Below are 18,869 nucleotides of genomic sequence, written 5' to 3'. Positions count from 1 at the left end.
TTGCGTAATTACTGGTGGTAGGACCTTTTGTGAGTCCGCACGGGTAGGTACCACCGCCCTGCCTATTTCTGCCGTGAAGCAGTAATGCGTTTCGGTTTGAAGGGTGGGGCAGCCGTTGTAACTATACTGAGACCTTAGAACTTATATCTCAAGGTGGGTGGCGCATTTACGTTGTAGATGTCTATGGGCTCCAGTAACCACTTAATATCAGGTGGGCTGTGAGCTCGTCCACCCATCTATGCAATAAAAAAAAATGTAAATCTTATCTTATATTGTATTTATTTTTCACATGTGTATATAAGTATATATTTTTATGTAAGTTTATTGAGATATAGCGCCGTCCATGCCATGCAAGGTTGCCTGGAAGAGATCGCTTTCAGCGATAAGGCCGCCAACTTATGTCACCGTCTATTATTTGTTTTATAATGCTTACTCTGTACATGTGGTGTTAAATAAAGAGTTAAATTATTATTATTATTATTACAACAGCTGTCCCACCCTTTAAACCGAAACGCGTTACTGCTTCACGGCAGAAATAGGCAGAGCGGTGGTACCTACTCGTGCGGACTCACAAGAGGTCCTACGACCAGTGATTACGCAAATTATAATTTTGCCAGTTGATTTTTATTACACGATGTTATTCCTTCACCGTGAAAGTAAATCGTGAACATTTGTTAAATACGTATTTCATTGGAAAAATTGGTACCCGCCGGCGGGATTCAAACACCGTTGCATCGCTAGATACGAATGCACCGGACGTCTTATCCTTTAGGCCATGACGACTCCAAGCGACAGCTAAAAGCTGAATATTAGCGCTTTTTATCGAAATTGAAACAAATCTCTCTATCTTTTCGTGTGAACAATAAATGCATATTAACTCGAGCAAATTGTTTTTAAGAAACGAATGAGTTAGCAGCCTTTGGAAAGAAATATAGAGCCTCAAAAGTCTAACTCTAGGATTTGTAAGCCTTTCTTTACGACGGATTACAACCTGTCGTTTTATTTCTCTTAGTCGTGATACAAGAAAAAAAAGGGTGCGTGTACTTCTTCTGTACGCGCGTAAGAAGTTATACTTTATTTTTATTAAATTTATTTCTTTTTTTTGAAATATTAAATAATTAATAATAAATATTTAACGTTAATAATTTAATAATATTTAGTATGAATTATATTAAATAATAATTTTGTCATTTATATTACTAAAAATGAATGCTAATAACACTTTTTTTTGCGAGTGTACATGCGCGAAAGTTCACCTGCGGCTATATTCAGACTCGCCAAGTTACGTCAGTCGTATTGTAATGAGCGATTTAGTGGGCAACTTCATTTCTGTTAATTTTGTGTCACGGTGCGCGTGCATCGTAAAATTTCACTCTCATCATTTTTTCATAACGCGCCTAAAGAAGTATAACTTAAAAAATTTGAGAACATAAGTAGAGTAGAACATAAAGCTAATGTTCGACTTCTGTGAGTCCACCATTTCATAGAAGGATGCGGCGGAATGGGAGAGACCCGGCAGACTAGTTCTGGCCCAGCGGGGTATCCCGGAACACCAGCGGCATCGCCCGGGCGGCCTGGAAGGGCCGCCGTACCGCGGAGACCGACGTCGTTGGTCGTCGACTATCGCCTCGACGACGGTCAGAGTAGTGGGAACCCCCCTACTCTGACCGGGTTTTGACCCCGGACGGAGATCGGACGTCGGGTCGGGTGTAAGAGTGCAGGGGAGTCGTTTAGTGGGTGGGCCCTAAAATTGCTTGGGCCCGCGGTCTGCTCTCAACACCTGCAGATCGTTGAGTCTCACATACCCCACGCGCCCCCTAGGCGCGGGGACCTCGTAGGAGGATCGGCCCCCGGCCCGAAAAAAAAAAAGCCTCTCAAGGCTCTCAGCTTAGGTAGGAAAAAAAAGCAGCCGAGCCGGGAGTCGGAGAAGGGCGTTCGTCCACCTTCGACCCCTGTGATTTTTTTTATTGCTTAGATGGGTGGACGAGCTCACAGCCCACCTGGTGTTAAGTGGTTACTGGAGCCCATGGAAATCTACAACGTAAATGCGCCACCCACCTTGAAGGTGAGGCCCTTGATGTGAGGAAGCAGTCTCCTCTCAGTGATGGTCACAGGGATGACCTAAGGGAGTTGAGGCTGCATCGCACCCTACTGCCACTCTAGTGCGCTGGCACCAGGAGGATGTGACGATGCGTCGGAGGATGTGGTCCGCGGAGCAGTTCGCGTTACCGTCGTCGCAGTCGTCGCTGGATGTACTGTGGAAGAGCAAACCGGTTGGTGATGTATCGCGTTCCGACCCAACAGGCTGGTCCGAACCCAGCGGGGTATCCCGGAACACCAGCGGCATTGCCCAGGTGGTCTAACGGGCTGCTGTAGCGTGGAGACCGGCGTCGTTGGTCGTCGACGATCGCGTCATCGACCCGTGGGTCGGGCGTCTTCGCAGGGCGTCGCGAGTCTGGTTATAGCGTTGACCGCGGGAACACCCCTACACTAACCGGGTTCTGACCCCGGTCAGAGATCGGACGTGGGGTGAGAGAGTGCAAGCGGAGTTGTTTGGTGCGGTAGGGCCCTAAAATATCCTTGGGCTCGCGGTCTGCTCCCAACATCTGCAGACCGACCCATATACCCTGCGATAAAATATTATCATATTCGAATTGACCATTTTTAGAATATGATTTCTTTATCATAGGTACATATTATGTCTACTACAAAAATAATCTAATCAAGAAAATGTGTTGAAAAAGTGAGTTTTTCAAAAACTAGACATCTTGTGCTTGTTATATCGATATTTTATGTTAAGTATAGTTTTTGAGACGCATGATGTTCAGTTTGACTAGTTTTTAAGTGCTGCAAGTTTCGTGTCGACTTCGGAAGTCGGATAATCGTTGTTGCGAAACAATACTATAAATGAGAGATCTTTCCTTAGGCAATTTTATAACCCCGGCTTTAACCAAAGCAGACGTACGTGCGTTATGTAAAAACGAATTATAGGAAAATGATTGCACTCCTTCTGATATTAGTTGGGCTCGGCTGGGTTTTAGTGTTCCGGTACAGACGGAGGAATATGTATAAATTGGCAGCGGCTATCCCGACTCCTGACGAGACAAACCTGTTAGTTGGCGTGGCCCACAAAATGATGGGTAACACAGAGGGTAAGCATTTTTTTTATAAAACCAATCCGACCAAGCCTTGTGACTATCGCAATGTAATATATAAAAACACTCTCCGGATTAACCGGATTAACTCCGGTGTACTCCTGACGGATTTTTTATAAATTTGTTTGTGATCGCTTAGTGAATTTTACGATATTTCATCCCATACAAATGGTCTATACGAAAAAGTACTCGAATGCAACCGAGTTGATTGTACTAAATGAAATGCACTGATCTGAAACGCCAATACCAGCTGTACAAAGTTTCAACATAATCTAACAAACATAGAAATTCACATTTTATATTAAATATAAAACAAGAGGAAAAGTTATTAGAAGATAAGATAACGAATCTAAAATATAACAAACATATTGGGTTTTAAGCGGACTGTACGCGATAACAAGCTAATTATAAAAAAAATGAGATTGATAGATTAAAGAAGACTGTGCACTAACTTGTTCAGCGTTTTCCTTGTAGACTTCAGTCTGTTGCCCTCTTCTATCTCCGCTTGAAAACTTTCGATGACAGAGGTGATCGCCAATTACAATGCGGTTGGCGATTATGTATCTTACTTTCAAACATGCGAGACTACTCAAATAAGTAAATGCGAATTTGGTAATTACTTTTATTTTAGCAGCGGTTTATGCGGTTACGATTTTTTCACTTTTCAACTTTTGGCGGCAATTTTAATAGTGTCACAGATAATACATTATTATTGTGTAGCAGTCAAATAAGGATTTATAGACTACTTACCTATACCTATATTTTATAATATCGTAACTAATTGGTGTTATCACATATAAAATTGATCTGTGTAGTAAGTCTTAGTAATGTTGATAGTATTCGTTCCTGAAACGCTAGATCGTTAATTACATTTTCCAGAACTTTTGAGAGTTCATTACACAATTTTAACACTGTTTTTTGTTAAATAGCGTGTAAATTCGTTTATTTATTATTCCATTCGTTCATTCAATTCAGTGCAAGATTGGAAACGGATTTTTTTTAATTAATCGAAAAATTCATTCTACTTTCATCATTATATTTATGTATTGTTTCTTAGACAAGGTTATAAAATAATAATAAAAAATGGTTCTTTATTTTTTTTGGATTAGAGGTTTTAGTGGCATGTAGTATCTTTATGGCAGCAATAACATAGATCTACAAGGTTGTAAAAGTAAATTAGTCAGTGGCGTCAAGGTGTTGAAATCTAAAATCATTTTAGCGCAGGTAATGTCATTATAATTTTACTTTTAATGAGTTGAACTACAATAATTGGAATATAAGACATAATTGTTCTAGTGTTTTGTAAGTCATGCACGTATGTACACATAAACTTTTAAATGTATATATGTACATATTTAATATTTATGTATTATAATATGATTATGATTTATGCATTTCTTATATTTACATTTTATGTAGTATACTCGTTTAGTAAACAAACTTTGTTTAATAAATTATAAAGTATCTATTTTAACTTTAATTGATCAACAAATGCACCAAGGACGTTCTTTTCTGCATCACCCTTGATTGATTGGCAGATCATGTCTTAGTCATTAAGTCCTCTAATGTGTTTTAAATCAATGTGCATGAAATTTAATAAATAAAGTAATTAAAAGAGAAAATTGAAAAAAGTTGCCTACGGCTCACATCGTGTTAAGCGGTTACCGGTGTCCATTAATGCGGAGTCAAACCGTGTATGCCATCACCTATGTTGAGGTATAAAAAGCATCTATTAAAAAATAATAGTTAGACGCTTCAAACCGTCGTTTAAAACCACCGCCCAAGATTCTTTGGCTGAGTACCTATTACTTCACGATTCCAAATAGTAACACACACACACACACACACGCACACACGCACACACGCACACACGCACTCACACTCACACTCACACGTACGTACTACATTCTTACAGATCGCTCTTCCTGGTTAACTTAACAAGTTTTCCTACCATAAAAGCCAGGGAATATTGTTATTGTATACCTCATAAAAAAGCCATGTATATTATTATATTAGTGTTAAGAATTCTTGTACGTGTTTGTATTTTAAGAGAATAAATATTATTATTATTATTAAAGTATACATACGACGACATAATTTCAAGTCCAATATTTGTTCTTTTAGAAATAATGTCGTCACTTCAAAGATACAGCTACGATTCCATGAAACACAATGGCATAGTGACTATGTGGTTGTTTCACATTCTTTACTTTGGTGAGTTGAGTATTTTTATATAAATAGGCAAAATACTTAGTACAACTTTCCATTTAATTTATCGACCGATATCCTTTTTTTCAGTACATTTTGAGAAGGTTAATGTTAACGAAATTGGGAAATAGTATTTTTTGTGTTAGATGTGGTTATGAGCAGACTCCATGATTTTGTTACCTAGCCAATTTTATTGGGCTTAGCAGTTTTTTTTGTAGTGATCAATAATGGTTCAGGGCGTTATCGGAAGTGAGATGATTAAATAACACAACTGGTTAATCGGAGCGCTTATTCGCGACTGAACGTAAAAAGTAAAAAGCAAAGGAGATTGCGGGCGCAGCCGCATGTTATGACTACGAACAATTTTGTTTACATAACAAACTGTGTTCCTACAAGCTCTTCGATTCCGGCATACCTCTGGTGTTCTAGCTTTCATCACCTGGTATTTCATTGTTAATATTTAACAAACCAAACAGCTAATTATCATAAAATATGTATACGTACCGCATGATTATGGGTTTACAAAGGGTGCTAAATAAATAGTGATAATGCGATACAATCTCCTTGGAAAGAAACAAAATTACTAGCAGGCATAGTCGAGATGTTAGTTAAAATGTAATTAAAACTATCAATTTGCTTTTGTTTTTTAAAAATAGCAGACATATTTTTTTTGCGTCGGAACGTGGTCTTTTAAAATTTAAGTTCGCACGGTAATAAAGTTTCTTTGCTTGTAAAATTTTACTACGGAGCTGGTAAATCAAGATTTGAGAGCAACATTATGGGTTCATGCTCCTTCACACTTTACGGTTGAGCGTTTGTGTGCTGAGTTCAAGCGAGGAAGAACTTCAATTTTTTCCCCTACCTATTCGCTGGTGGCGTAGAGGACAATTCCAGCTACGCCCAGACGGGTAGCTCACGGGCTCAACCTGAGAAAAAATTCTAACACTAGCCCTAGTACGAGCAGTGCTTAGCAGAATCTACTACCGGATCGGACACGGAATAGATAAATAAGGTTGGAAAGGCCTTTGCTCTAATTTTGTATTAGGACCCACGGAATAGATAAATAAGGTTGGAAAGGCCTTTGCTCTAATTTTGTATTAGGACCCGTGTCGCCGCTTCATCCCTACTATTTTAATTTCTACACATACACATACTATGATTACAAGTATTTCGCATACAACAAAAACACCCACACATAAATCTCAGGACAGATATTCGTTCGCAAACTAGCACAAAACTCCCGTAGGCATACACACTCACACATGCAAAAAGGCAATAAAAATGTTCATACACGCTAGAGCTTGATAAAACCGATATTCTTTATCGATAAATTATCTGATGAATGAATGGAGAAAATGAAACATGAAATAAATATTGAAAAAAAAAACTATTTTACTTTTATTAATTACAAATAGTCACTGTCGCTGGAATAAAACGTATTTGTTAAGCAGTTGGCGCTTGCTATTAATTGCGAATGAATTTTTCAAAACTAAGTGTATTCTGATTTTTTTATGGTAAAATCATTTTCAGTAAAATGTTTAGAGCAAATAGTACTCGCCTTTGTCTCCAGTTTCCACTACCTGTCACGTCAATCCATTGTTCCCTGGCGTCAGGTTCTTTAGGAAACCTAAAATTTATAATTTATTGCATAAGTCAAATAGCATTTTACTCAGATTTTAATACGTCTTAGACAATATAGTAAATACCCGTAAATGAGAGGTCTACATGTCCCTTTATATTATACCTTCACATTAATTCAATGATAATAATACATCTTTGTTTTACTCAAAATACGCCTCACTAAGAATATACTAGGTATCATAAATTAAATATAAAATAATACAAAAATTATCCATGTCAAATATAAATATAGTCGCGAATTCTGTCGATGATTTTATTTTACCACATGGTCACCTCACTATCGACAAACTAGCGCCGTGCACCACGGCCAATCAGGGCAAAGGCCGAAATTTCAAAGATTGAAGTGTAGAGAACGCAATGCATGTAGTACATTGGAAGCGGACTTGGTCATTGCGTTCATTGGGCGAGTACACATCGCGCAATGTATGCTATTTATAACTTGTTGCAATTATATTGTTAATGTTTGGAATTTCATAATGCTCAGTATATTTTTATGTTTTAGACAAATAATATTGTAATTAAATGGTAATTTCGACTTACCGATCGAAAGATATACCTCCTCGCTCTATACTTGAGGTCTGACTTTTTGTTTTACAAGTTATAATTGCACAACACGGCATTATAAAGCGGAGATCTGTTCGCCCAAGTAGTCCGAAGCGCACTAAACGCGGTGAATGAAAGAATCGGTCGAGTTATGATTGTAGAATCATAACTGTGGCACGCTTGCCCCGCCTGCATTACCATTCCAACCTTATTTATCTATTCCGTGGGATCGGAATCGCCACCACAAGACATTATTTCGGGCGACGACGGCTTTTCGTTGGTCCTTCGCCTGTGTCGGATAGAAGGTAGCTTCTGTTAACGACGATCCCAGCACGGGACGCCCTACATTGGTAGTGATTGAACAAATGATTTAAAATTTTGAAAACGTTGTCTTGGCGGATCGTCACGGTACTGTTTGTTTTCTAGCAGAAGAAATGAAGTCTTCTATAAGAACTGTCCATAATGTTATTTATTTATTATTACGAGATATATATTATTACGAGAAGGACCAAGAGCTCTTTCTTTTTTCGGGACTTGACGATCTCAGATGATCTCAGTGGGCTGTGTCTGAGGGTTAATTTACTCGTCGAGCCCTTCGTCGTAAGCGACGGGTTCAATGAGAACGATGACCGGTGCTTGAGGTATCTAAAAGCATCGTTAGTAGATCGGGAGGATCCGAAATGACCTCGATTTCCGCTGTTGCCGTACAGCTGTTCGCACAGATAATGCGTCGGCTTAATCAATTTAACACTGTAATTTTTTGGTTTAGATTAATTTGTTTTTCATCAAGAATTAGTTTAGATGTCAGTTGTTGGTAGAAATAGAATTAGAAGATAAGGAGAATTGATTAGAAGAATTTTATGCAAATCTTTTATTTATTTATTTAGTGTCATCAAATCCTTTTGACTTGGAGGTAATTCTGAAGACCTGCTTGGAGAAAGACGATTCACATAGATTTTTTCGACCGGGGATAGGGAATGGCGGCATTTTTGCACCAGGTACGTTTGTTCAATTTGTATGTCTCAGAGATTCATTCATACTTCATATAATATTTTCTACCAGTCTAACATATTTATTATTATAGTGTTATTTATTCTTAGTTTTCGTTAGCTTGTCTCAAATACGTGTTGACAGTGTCATCTCGTTGGCTCATTTTTATATGGATACTAGCTGACCCGGCAGACTTCGTAGTGCCTCAATCGATAAATAAAAGACCTAAACTTTTGTATAAAATAAACTTAAAACAAAAAAAAGGAATCCAACCGACGGGGGACACATCAAACGAAACAAAATTATTTTTATTTAATTCCGAGCATTTTCATATTTATCTACCTTTTAAACCTTCTCTGGACTTCCATAAATAATTCAAGACCAAAATTCGTCAAATCGGTCCAGCCGTTCTCGAGCTTTAGCGAGACTGACGAACAACAATTCATTTTTATATATATAGATTGCTTTAAAATTATTTCATTTCATTGCTACGAGTCTTGTATAGTATTGGTGAGTTCGTGTAATACATTTGTGTGTATAAAATGAAATTTTAGTGTCGATATGGCGAAGACGTCGAAAAATTATGGTGCCAGCGTTCAGTCCGAAAATAGTTCACAGTTTTGTAGGAATAATCTCTGAGCAAAGCGAGAAGCTTGTTTCAAGTTTGAGTAAATGCGTCGGCAAAGGGATGTTCAGCTCTTGGCCTTTTCTAAGCGCTTACACATTGGACTCTGTTTGTGGTAAGTTACAGCTTAAATTCAATTGACGAATATTAAGACTCCTTAGTTAAGGGTCGGGTTTTATATACATATTATATTAAAGTTTCCTTTTTTATTGCGTTGATGGGCGGACGAGCTCACAGCCCACCTGGTGCTAAGTGGTTACTGGAGCCCATAGACATCTACCATGTAAATGCGCCTTGAGATATAAGTTCTAAGATTTCAAGTATAGTTACAACAGCTGCCCCACCCTTCAAACCGAAACGCATTACTGCTTCACGGCAGAAATAGGCAGGGTGGTGGTACCTACCCTACCCGCGCGAACTCATAAGAAGTCCTACCAGCAGTTTCTCAAATGATACAGTTTTTTTGCCGCTTTCATTTTTATTATACGTTGTTATTCTTTCACAGTGGAAGTCAATCGTAAACGTTTGTTAAGTACGTATTTTATTGGAAAAATTACTCGTGATAATATGAGTCTGAACGGATATGTACCACCCTGTCTATTTCAGCAGCAAAGTAATAATGTATTACGGTTTGCAGGGTGGGGGGCAGTCGTTATTTAAAAGGAATGACGACTTTCTAATATTTCAGGGCGATATTATCCTTACAGTTCCAGTAATCACTTAAAAGTAATTGAGGCCGTTGGACTTTTTAGAGATAATAAGATTAAAAATACGTTTTCATTTTAGAAACAGCAATGGGCGTGAATATCAATGCACAAGCAAAGGCTGAATCAGAGCTCTTGAAATCTATGAACCGTTTTCTTAACGTAATCTGTGAGAGGATGTTTCATGTATGGCTGCATCCGGATTGGCTTTTCAAACAGTTTCCTGTGTTCAATGAGCATCAGAAGTGTATTAAAGTGTGGCATGAATTTATTGACCAGGTAAATTTATTGATGTGTTCGTACTTAAGTATTTTTTTATTATAGTTTAAGATAAAACTCATTTATCAACTTTGTACCCCCTTTTTACGAAAATTGCGCGGACGGAGGAGTAAGAAATTTCTCACACTTATCTATATCTATATCTATACTAATATTATCTATACTAATATTATAAAGAGGAAAGATTTGTTTGTTTGTTTGTTTCGAATAGGCTCCGAAACTACTGGACCGATTTGAAAAATTATTTTTCCATTAGAAGCCGACATTGTCCCTGATGAACATAGGCTACTTTTTTTTTTATTTTTCTTTTTTTTTTGATTTCATGTGTGTTTTAATGTTTCCGAAGCGAAGCGAGGGCGGGTCGCTATAGAGAATATAGTGAAGGAGTGCAGAATGCTAATCATTTTCTTAATTAGGCATAAAAAATTCATTGAATCAATAAAGAAAACGTTACACACACTACCATATATTTGAAACAACACATTTACACACACATATGCTCTGTGTTTATTGTCAAAAATTTGTTAATGTTGAAAGTCTGTGGTCAAATTGAGAATACAATAATATTGTTTGTCTTTAATATTATTTGTCTATAGTGTAGTCTTGGCGAAATCTGTGATTATAGAAGTATAATAATAGTCTATAACAATAGAATCATAGTAGTGTACAAACTTATTTATAGTTTATTATATTATTAGGAATCAGAAGAAAAACCATTAATAAAAATAACAATTAGCACAAGCTTACAGAGACTTAAGACAATGACTCACGCACACCATGTCCACGACTACCTTCTCTCACGAACGCCGCCGATCGAATGAATGTTTCGAGCAAAGGCGTTGCTATTTATAGGCACTGTACCCTCAATATTATTATAAAATTCGTGTTTTCTAAATTAACACTTAAAGTCTTTGAACGATGTTCTCTCGACGAATGTCAACCGACAAATGCGCGGGTGACGGAGCTGCGCGCCGGTTTTATACCCTTTTTGTAGGGTATTCCTTACTATATACTATTATATTTATTATATTAGTATATACTTATTTATTTACTTATTTAGATTATAGTCGATTTTCGACTACCGGGGACCGCTAGTAATTAATAAACTGTTTAACTACCAAATTTTGAAGTGACTCACTAACTCATAGTACCTAAGTAACACGCTGCTGTTACGCTGTCACTTAGAAGTTTTTTTGAAGTTTTCGTTTACGGATACCAGACCGATGGGGTATCGGATCAGGACTTCAGATTTATCTCGGACTCCGGCGTCTGCGAAGATACTACATCTTGAGAAAGGCGCGTGGGTCATCTTCCGAAAACTGCCCTACGGGACGAGTACCGACTAAACTTCACGAATACTCTTGCTCGACGTCCGATTGCCGCCAAAGACAGAACAAGGGCAAGGTCGTCCCTAATTTCACGGTTAACACTGTGTAGAGAGAGGGAGAATAGTCTCATTGAATCGTTTACCCGTATCCATTAGGATAAGCCTTTGGGCACTCTCCAAGGGCGAAACATACCGGTATTTGGGCATGCACAAAATATAGGTATTGACGTTGTGGTCTTCAAACAGGCTGCATGCGACGTGTTTTATGAACGTCTGACAAAAGTGTGTAAAAGCCTTTTGTCGGGTGTAAATAAGACATGGGCGTTTAGCGGCTGGCTGATGCCCGTTCTTATGTGTACCTTCGGCGTGCTCGGGTGGACTCAGACCGAACTGAACGCTCTGGATAGAAAAATCGGCGCAACTGGAATAGCCTCTCGACCGTAAAATGCCAGCAGACGTCAATGTCGTTACCATCAAAACAGAACTAATTATAATTTTGCGATAGAAATAGGTAAGACGTACATATCAGAGCACGCCATAGCAGTTGATCACACGTTAGTTCATGCTAGTAATTAGGCAAGTTAAAATGTGCTAGGCTTACCCGTCTAGAATTGTCAGTAAATATTAAAGATAAAGCCACAAAGAGTGCTCACTACATTAAGGTCACGAAAAAAAGCCTAGACCATGACGTTCAGAGTTTTATCATTTAATTTTATGTTTGATTTTCAGGTAATTCAGAGTAAAAGAGAAGAGTTTCAGATGGAGAAGATTTCTAAAGATCTAGAAGTGGATACTCATTATGGTAGGTACAGTATATACAATTTACAAAACAATTTAACAATTTTTTTACACAAAGTGGAAAATTGAGTGAAATATTTTTGAAGTACGTAAACTTATACAGATTTTAACGTTGGTATTCATGAGATTGTTTTCAGTATACAATGGAATGCTGTAATATAAATTTCAACATCATTTCTTGAACGTCATAAGGCAAAGAACTTGAAAATTATTCTAAATTAAATATATTCATGGAAATGCCAAAACTATTCTACCCGTGAGGCCTTACAATACGATACACCACCAGTAAATATAGGCTGGTGACCGCAGTACGCTGGTTTGATAATTAAAAAACACTGTGTGCTTAAGCAAACAGAGGCATTCACAGTGAGCTGTCTATTAGTGCCAGATCAGATTTGAATTTACTCATCTTAGATAGTAAAAAATCAATTTCCTCTTCTCCCAGATTTAGGGTCACACAAAAGTAAGACACTCCTGGATCTTCTGATTACGTTTTCTGGAGACGAAAAAGGTTATACTAATGTCGAACTACGAGAAGAAATGCTAACATTGACAGTGGCGGGCACAGACACATCGGCAGTCGGTATTGGATTCACACTGGAGCTTTTAGCTAAATACCCTAAAATACAGGAAAACATTTTCCAAGAGTAAGAAAGATACTGTAACTTATCTTCTTCTTTGTATTGAGATACACGTTTTTTTTAAAATATTCATACGTCTGTTTAAGTGGTCAAACTGACTATATTATATCGGTGTATCTGCTATTTTATCCTTTAAGCCACCAAAGCTTTGTATTTACTTTTGCTATAATACTATAAATAAATTTCGCTGAAGTATCTAAACATTATAAACTAAAATTTAAACGGCTCACACCGGATTGCCAGCATTACAGCGGCTACGACGAGCACACGGCGGGGCACGAGGTAGTGCTCTTCTTCCCTCTCGTAGTCGTCGCCACCCAGTCGGGGGTCGGACGGGGGCGTTCGTCCAGCTCCAGCCAGTTTCTTCCCGGCAATTGTCACGGGGCGACAGTTTGTGTTGCTGTCGTCGCCGTGACGCTGAACGGAGTGTGGAAGAGCAACCCGGTCGGCGGTATATCGCGTTCCGACCCGGTAGGATGGTTCTGATCCAGCGGATCAGTTAGTTGTAGTGTTGACCGCGGGAGTCGTGCTGCTTTGCCCCAGTTTCGACCTCGGGCCCTAAAAATGTCCTTGGGCCCACGGTCTGCTCCCGTCATCTGCAGACCGTCAAGTCCTATTATATTTCGAATTAAGGGATAAAACAGCACTTTATAGGGCAATGCGAATATATGAATAGCCACCATGCCTGCTTGCCGCGAAGCATTAATACGTTCCGGTGCCCTCGTATTATGCAATTGAGTAGATCTTACATTAAGTGTCAAGGTGATATCATCACGTCAATGCCGTGATGATCATTGAATAAAAGAGTTCTAATTGAAGCAACAAAAAAACTTATTTGTAGTTGAGTTAAAGAAACACATACATACATACGTACATACAACGGTAAATTAATAATTTTTTTTTTAGATTGTACGGAATTTTCGACGGTTCGGAACGTGCCTTAGTTAAAGAAGATTTAGAAAAGATGAAATATTTGGAAAGAGTCGTGAAGGAATCTCTCAGATTATTCCCTCCAGTTCCGTTTATCATAAGAAAAGTTTTAGAGGATACGAGACTGCGTAAGTACTCAAGCGTTGTTCTTTCATCAATAGCTATTTGCGGTGGTACGGCAAAGCGCATCTTTTTCTTTAAACTTGAGGAAGGCAAACGTAAGCATGGCGGACAACTCTTGAGGTACAAAGATATGCTTAAGTGTCTCATGAAGAAGTGCGGCATTGAGCCTTTTGAGTGGGACTAAACAGCTGCTCGGCGACCAGAATCGAAGAGTAAAAAACAACTATTACCAACCTGTCCGCATTATGCACAAAGGCTTAGGAATAAGATCGGCTATGTTAGCCACAGACGAGCACACCGTGACAATTACGGACGGAGTAAAGATGGAGACGGAGATAAAAACGGATCTGAAATGATCTCCGGGGCCGAAATCGGCAATGGAGGAGCTTTATTATTTGCAGTGGTAATTTAGAATACCAAACGGCAAACTAGAATTAAAATCAAATCAACTGTCCGGTGTATTCGTATCTAGCGATACACCGGTGTTCGTATCCCGCAGGCGGGTACAAATTTTTCCAATGAAATACGTACTCAACAAATGTTCACGATTGACTTCCACGGTGAAGGAATAACATCGTGCAGGTAGTAAAAATCAAACCCACAAAATTATAATTTGCGTAATTACTGGTGGTAGGACCTCTTATGAGTCCGCACGGGTAGGTACGGCCGCCCCTCCTGTTTCTGCCGTGAAGCAGTAATGCGTTTCGGTTTGAAGGGTGGGGAAGCCGTTGTAACTATACTGAGACCTTAGAACTTATATCTCAAGGTGTGTGGGGCATTTACGTTGTAGATGTCTACGGGCTCCAGTAACCCCTTAACACCAGGCGGGCTGTGAGCTCGTCCACACATCTAAGCAATAAAAAAAAAATCGTGTCATTACCTCACATTTTTTCCTATTTTAAATTTCAGTATTTTGTAGTTACGATAACTCTGATTGAAATAACGCTAGGACTGTGTGTTCTGTGTACATATTCAGATTTTTTCCTTCGGAAATTTCAAGGTTTTCACAAATGAGAGTTGACTTTAGAGCCAGGCAGGGTGCAGACGTTTCTGAACCAAAAAAAGAGGGCACTTCGAATGTAATCCGAGATAATTTCAAGGAATGTGGTGTTTTTTTTTATTGCTCTTGTAGGCAGACGAGCATACGGCTCACCTGGTGGTGAGTTTGTACCGTCACCCATGAACTTCAGCAATGCCAGGGGCAGAGCCAAGCCGCTGCCTACCGTTAAGTACTCTCCACTAGCTTCGTTTAAAGATGGATATGTCATAGCGCTCAGGAAACACCGTGGGGGGGGGATCTCATTCCAAAGCCAGATGCTACGTGGCAAAAAAGACCTCGAAGACCGGAAGCGCACTGTAGATGAACGCAGTGGCTCCAGGTAGTATGGATGAACTCTACCCCGGTGGCGGGCGGTGCGATATTAAAAACGAGATGATGGTATCATCTCAAACAATTCCTCAGATCACTCTCCATGGAATATACGGTACAAAATACAGAGGGAGCCGAAGTCCCTCCGCAGACCCAGAGGTTCCAAACGATCCGTGAGAATGGGATTATCGACAATCCGAACGGCTCTCTTCTGTATGGAGTCAAATGGAAGGAGCTGGTATTTGGGAGCCTCAGCCCAGAGATGGGAGCAGTACTCCACGCGAGGCCGGACTTGTGCTTTATAAAGCAAAAGTCTTTGTCCAGGCGTAAAGTACCGCTTGGCTCTGTTGAGCCAAGCATTCAAGCAATGGGAAAATGCCAACTTGGCTTTGCCTTCCAAATTACTCCGAAATTACACATCGCTCGAAATGTCGACCCCAAGTATCCCGATAATCTCGGAAGGTTACAGGGATACTCCTTGGAATTGCAGCGCCATGACAATGGGATCCTTCTTCGCAGTGAACGCGCAAACTTGTATCTTCAACAGGTTGAATTCTCTCCACCCAGAAAGGCCCGCCAGAAAGGCCCTGGGGGTTGACTCGCCCCAGAAAGTTTTCCACTTCAGACACAAGTTTTCCTAGCTAGCGATCCACTTGCAGAGTCCCTTGGGGATTCCGTAAGATGGTAGCTTCGACAGAAGTGCCCTATGCCAGACCCTGTCGAAGGCCTTCCAGATATCAAGGCTCACAGCAAGAGCCTCGCCCTTGCTCTCCAAGGAAACCGTACTGTCGGTCACTGATTATTCGCTCTGTCACCTTGGAAAGCAAGGAAGATATCGCCTGGTGGCTACAGCTCCACCCGCGCGATCTACCACGGCCTCTAACACTAGGAGCAGGCTTATGGCAAAGAGTTGACGTGCAACCTAATCTATACATCAGCCCGCTGAGTTTCTCGCCGAATCTTCTCAGGGGGTCGCGATTCCGATTCAGTAGTAGTAGATTCATTCGCGAAGCAATTGCTCTTGAGTTATTAGGTCTCTTTCGGAGCCGCTTGGGCAGCTGTTAGCAAATCCCACCCCTCTTGGCTGAGCCTTTGCTCGCCCATCTGTCCTGGTGAAACTGGAAAGACCTCCGGGCCATCACTAATCCTTTCTTCATTAAAAACATCACATTATATCTAAACATCTTTGTAAGTAGCTATGGTAGGTCACTAATTGTTTCTCCTAAATAAATTTGAGGTTGTATTAGTTTGTAATAAAACAGTTTTATGTAATAGTCAATAATAATAGTGTTTTTCTCTTATTTTAAGCATCTGGTAACGTTTTGCCTGCCGGTTCAGGAATAGTGGTTTCTATCTGGGGAATACATAGAGACCCAAAGTACTGGGGTCCAGAGGCGGAACACTTCGATCCAGACAGGTTTCTACCGGAGCGTTTTAATGTCGAGCACCCGTGCTGCTACATGCCGTTCAGTAGCGGCCCTAGGAATTGTTTGGGTGAGTACTGTGTCCATACCACGACCAGATATTTACGAGCCTAGAGCCATATATTCGAGGTCAGCCTTCCCTTTTTTACAGGATAAACTGTTGAAATTGCTTGCTATTGCATGTTGACAGCTATTTACGCTTGGATGAACTTACTGTTTCCCTTCAATTACTTTTTTGTAATAAATAGTTTTGAACTTAATATTGCTCGTATGAAGCGACAACGCGTTAATTGGTTCGTTTTATATTTTTGCAGGTTATCAATATGCAATGATTTCGATGAAGGCTTCTTTATCTGCGATATTACGTAGATACAAGGTAGTGGGTGAACCGGAGAAAGGTCCTGTTCCTCGAATCAGGGTAAAAGTGGACATCATGATGAAGTCAGTGGACGGATGCCAGGTGGCTTTGGAGAGAAGGCCGACCAAATTATAATATATTAAAGAGAAAATTTGTTGCTGATATTTCCAATAGAACATACTTCATGTCTGAAATATATTACATTCATTGAATCGGTTTGTGCGCCACTTATTCGTCCTTATAGTCATTATGTCAGACATATTCAAACACTCTCTGAATTTTGAGTTTGACGTTCAACCTAGCCCAAACACATAAACACTGCGTTTCTCGCCGGATCTTCTCCTGTGGGTCGCGATTTCAATCCGGTGGTAGCGAAGCAATGCTCTTGCTAGGGCTAATATTAAGTTCTCCTGGGTTGAGCTCAGCTACCAACCCCTTAGGCTACCACCAATCAAGTAGGAAAGAACTCTTAGAAAATAAGCCTTTGTGATTCATAAAAAAGGCGCTCATTATAAGCCGAGTATATCACATTGGAATGCTGATATCACGAAGCATTTGAATTATACAAGAACGATATATGGAAGCATCCAATCTTATATTACTAATCCTCCCACATCGTGGCCTAAAGGATAAGACGTCCGGTGCCCTCGTGTTGAGCGATCCACCGGTGTTCGAATCTCAGGCGGGTACCAATTTTTCTAATGAAATACGTACTCAACAAATGCTCACGATTGACTTCCGCGGTTAAGGAATAACATCGTGTAGTAAAAATCAAACCCGCAAAATTATAATTTGCGTAATTACTGGTGGTAGTACCTCTTGTGAGTCCGCACGGGTGGGTACCACCATCCTGCCTATTTCTGCCGTGAAGCAGTAATGCGTTTCGGTTTGAAGGGTGGGGAGCCGTTGTAACTTTACTTGAGACTTGGGTAATAGTTTTAATTGAATTTTATGCTCAGCACTATGCTTACTGTGCGAGTCACCTCTAGAGTGCAAAGAGTTAGTATGCAGGATATTCAGGAATTAAGTCTTGAAATTTGTAACTATACTGAGACCTTAGAACTTATATCTCAAGGTGGGTGGCGCATTTTACGTTATAGATGTCTATGGGCTCCAGTAACCACTTAACACCAGGTGGGCTGTGAGCTCGTCCACCCATATGAGCAAATTAACATAACCTAAAATCCCATTACCATACCCAATTCCATTCTAACTCCTAGTTATTATGTGGCCCAGTGTTAATATAGCGTTTCCTGTGTAGGTGACATTTTCTTTATCTACAATCTTCAAACCCCTGCTAGTACAATTTCTTTGCTTCTTATCGTCGATTACGAGAGATGCAATTAAATATGCTTTAGTGAGTTTTCTGTTACAATTGAACGATCACAGATGGTTTTGTATTTTTGTTTTGTTCGTCTTGTCATATGGTTTGCCTTGTCGTATATGTATTTGCTAATTTAGATAACTTTTTTATGATACCAAACCATAGGGCCCGGGCATATACCTTTATGCATGGTATTTGGTGATCTGTATTTGAGTGTAGTTGTTAATATTTGGTAAACGTTTCTGGCACGCATACACTATAAAATTCCAGCTCGATGCTGTCTGTACATATTATTATGTATTTTTTTGTTTTGAATAATAAATGTAGATTATCACACTTAAAACATTTTCTTTTAATTTCCTAAAAGCACTATCACTATTATCTAATTATTATAATTTCTCAAAATCATATTAGGTAGGTATTTGTATGT

General features: G+C 39.5%; 1 protein-coding gene across 1 annotated transcript; it reads left to right on the top strand.

Moving 5' to 3' along the window:
* Positions 1 to 2,792: 2,792 nt before the first annotated feature.
* On the top strand, positions 2,793 to 18,782 carry LOC101745455 (cytochrome P450 4C1). The gene is made up of 10 exons (XM_038018716.2): positions 2,793 to 3,152; positions 5,280 to 5,369; positions 8,435 to 8,545; positions 9,092 to 9,277; positions 9,949 to 10,145; positions 12,202 to 12,274; positions 12,716 to 12,917; positions 13,818 to 13,969; positions 16,642 to 16,827; positions 17,072 to 18,782. Exons 1-10 carry the CDS (start codon positions 2,996 to 2,998, stop codon positions 17,248 to 17,250), a joined length of 1,533 nt encoding a protein of 510 aa, XP_037874644.1. The 5' UTR covers positions 2,793 to 2,995; the 3' UTR covers positions 17,251 to 18,782.
* The last annotated feature ends 87 nt before the right edge of the window (positions 18,783 to 18,869 follow it).

Source organism: Bombyx mori, chromosome 22, assembly GCF_030269925.1.
Source record: "Bombyx mori chromosome 22, ASM3026992v2".
Classification (NCBI taxonomy): domain Eukaryota; kingdom Metazoa; phylum Arthropoda; class Insecta; order Lepidoptera; family Bombycidae; genus Bombyx; species Bombyx mori.
Note: the sequence above shows the minus strand (reverse complement) of the source record. Positions and strands in the feature narration are given on the sequence as shown.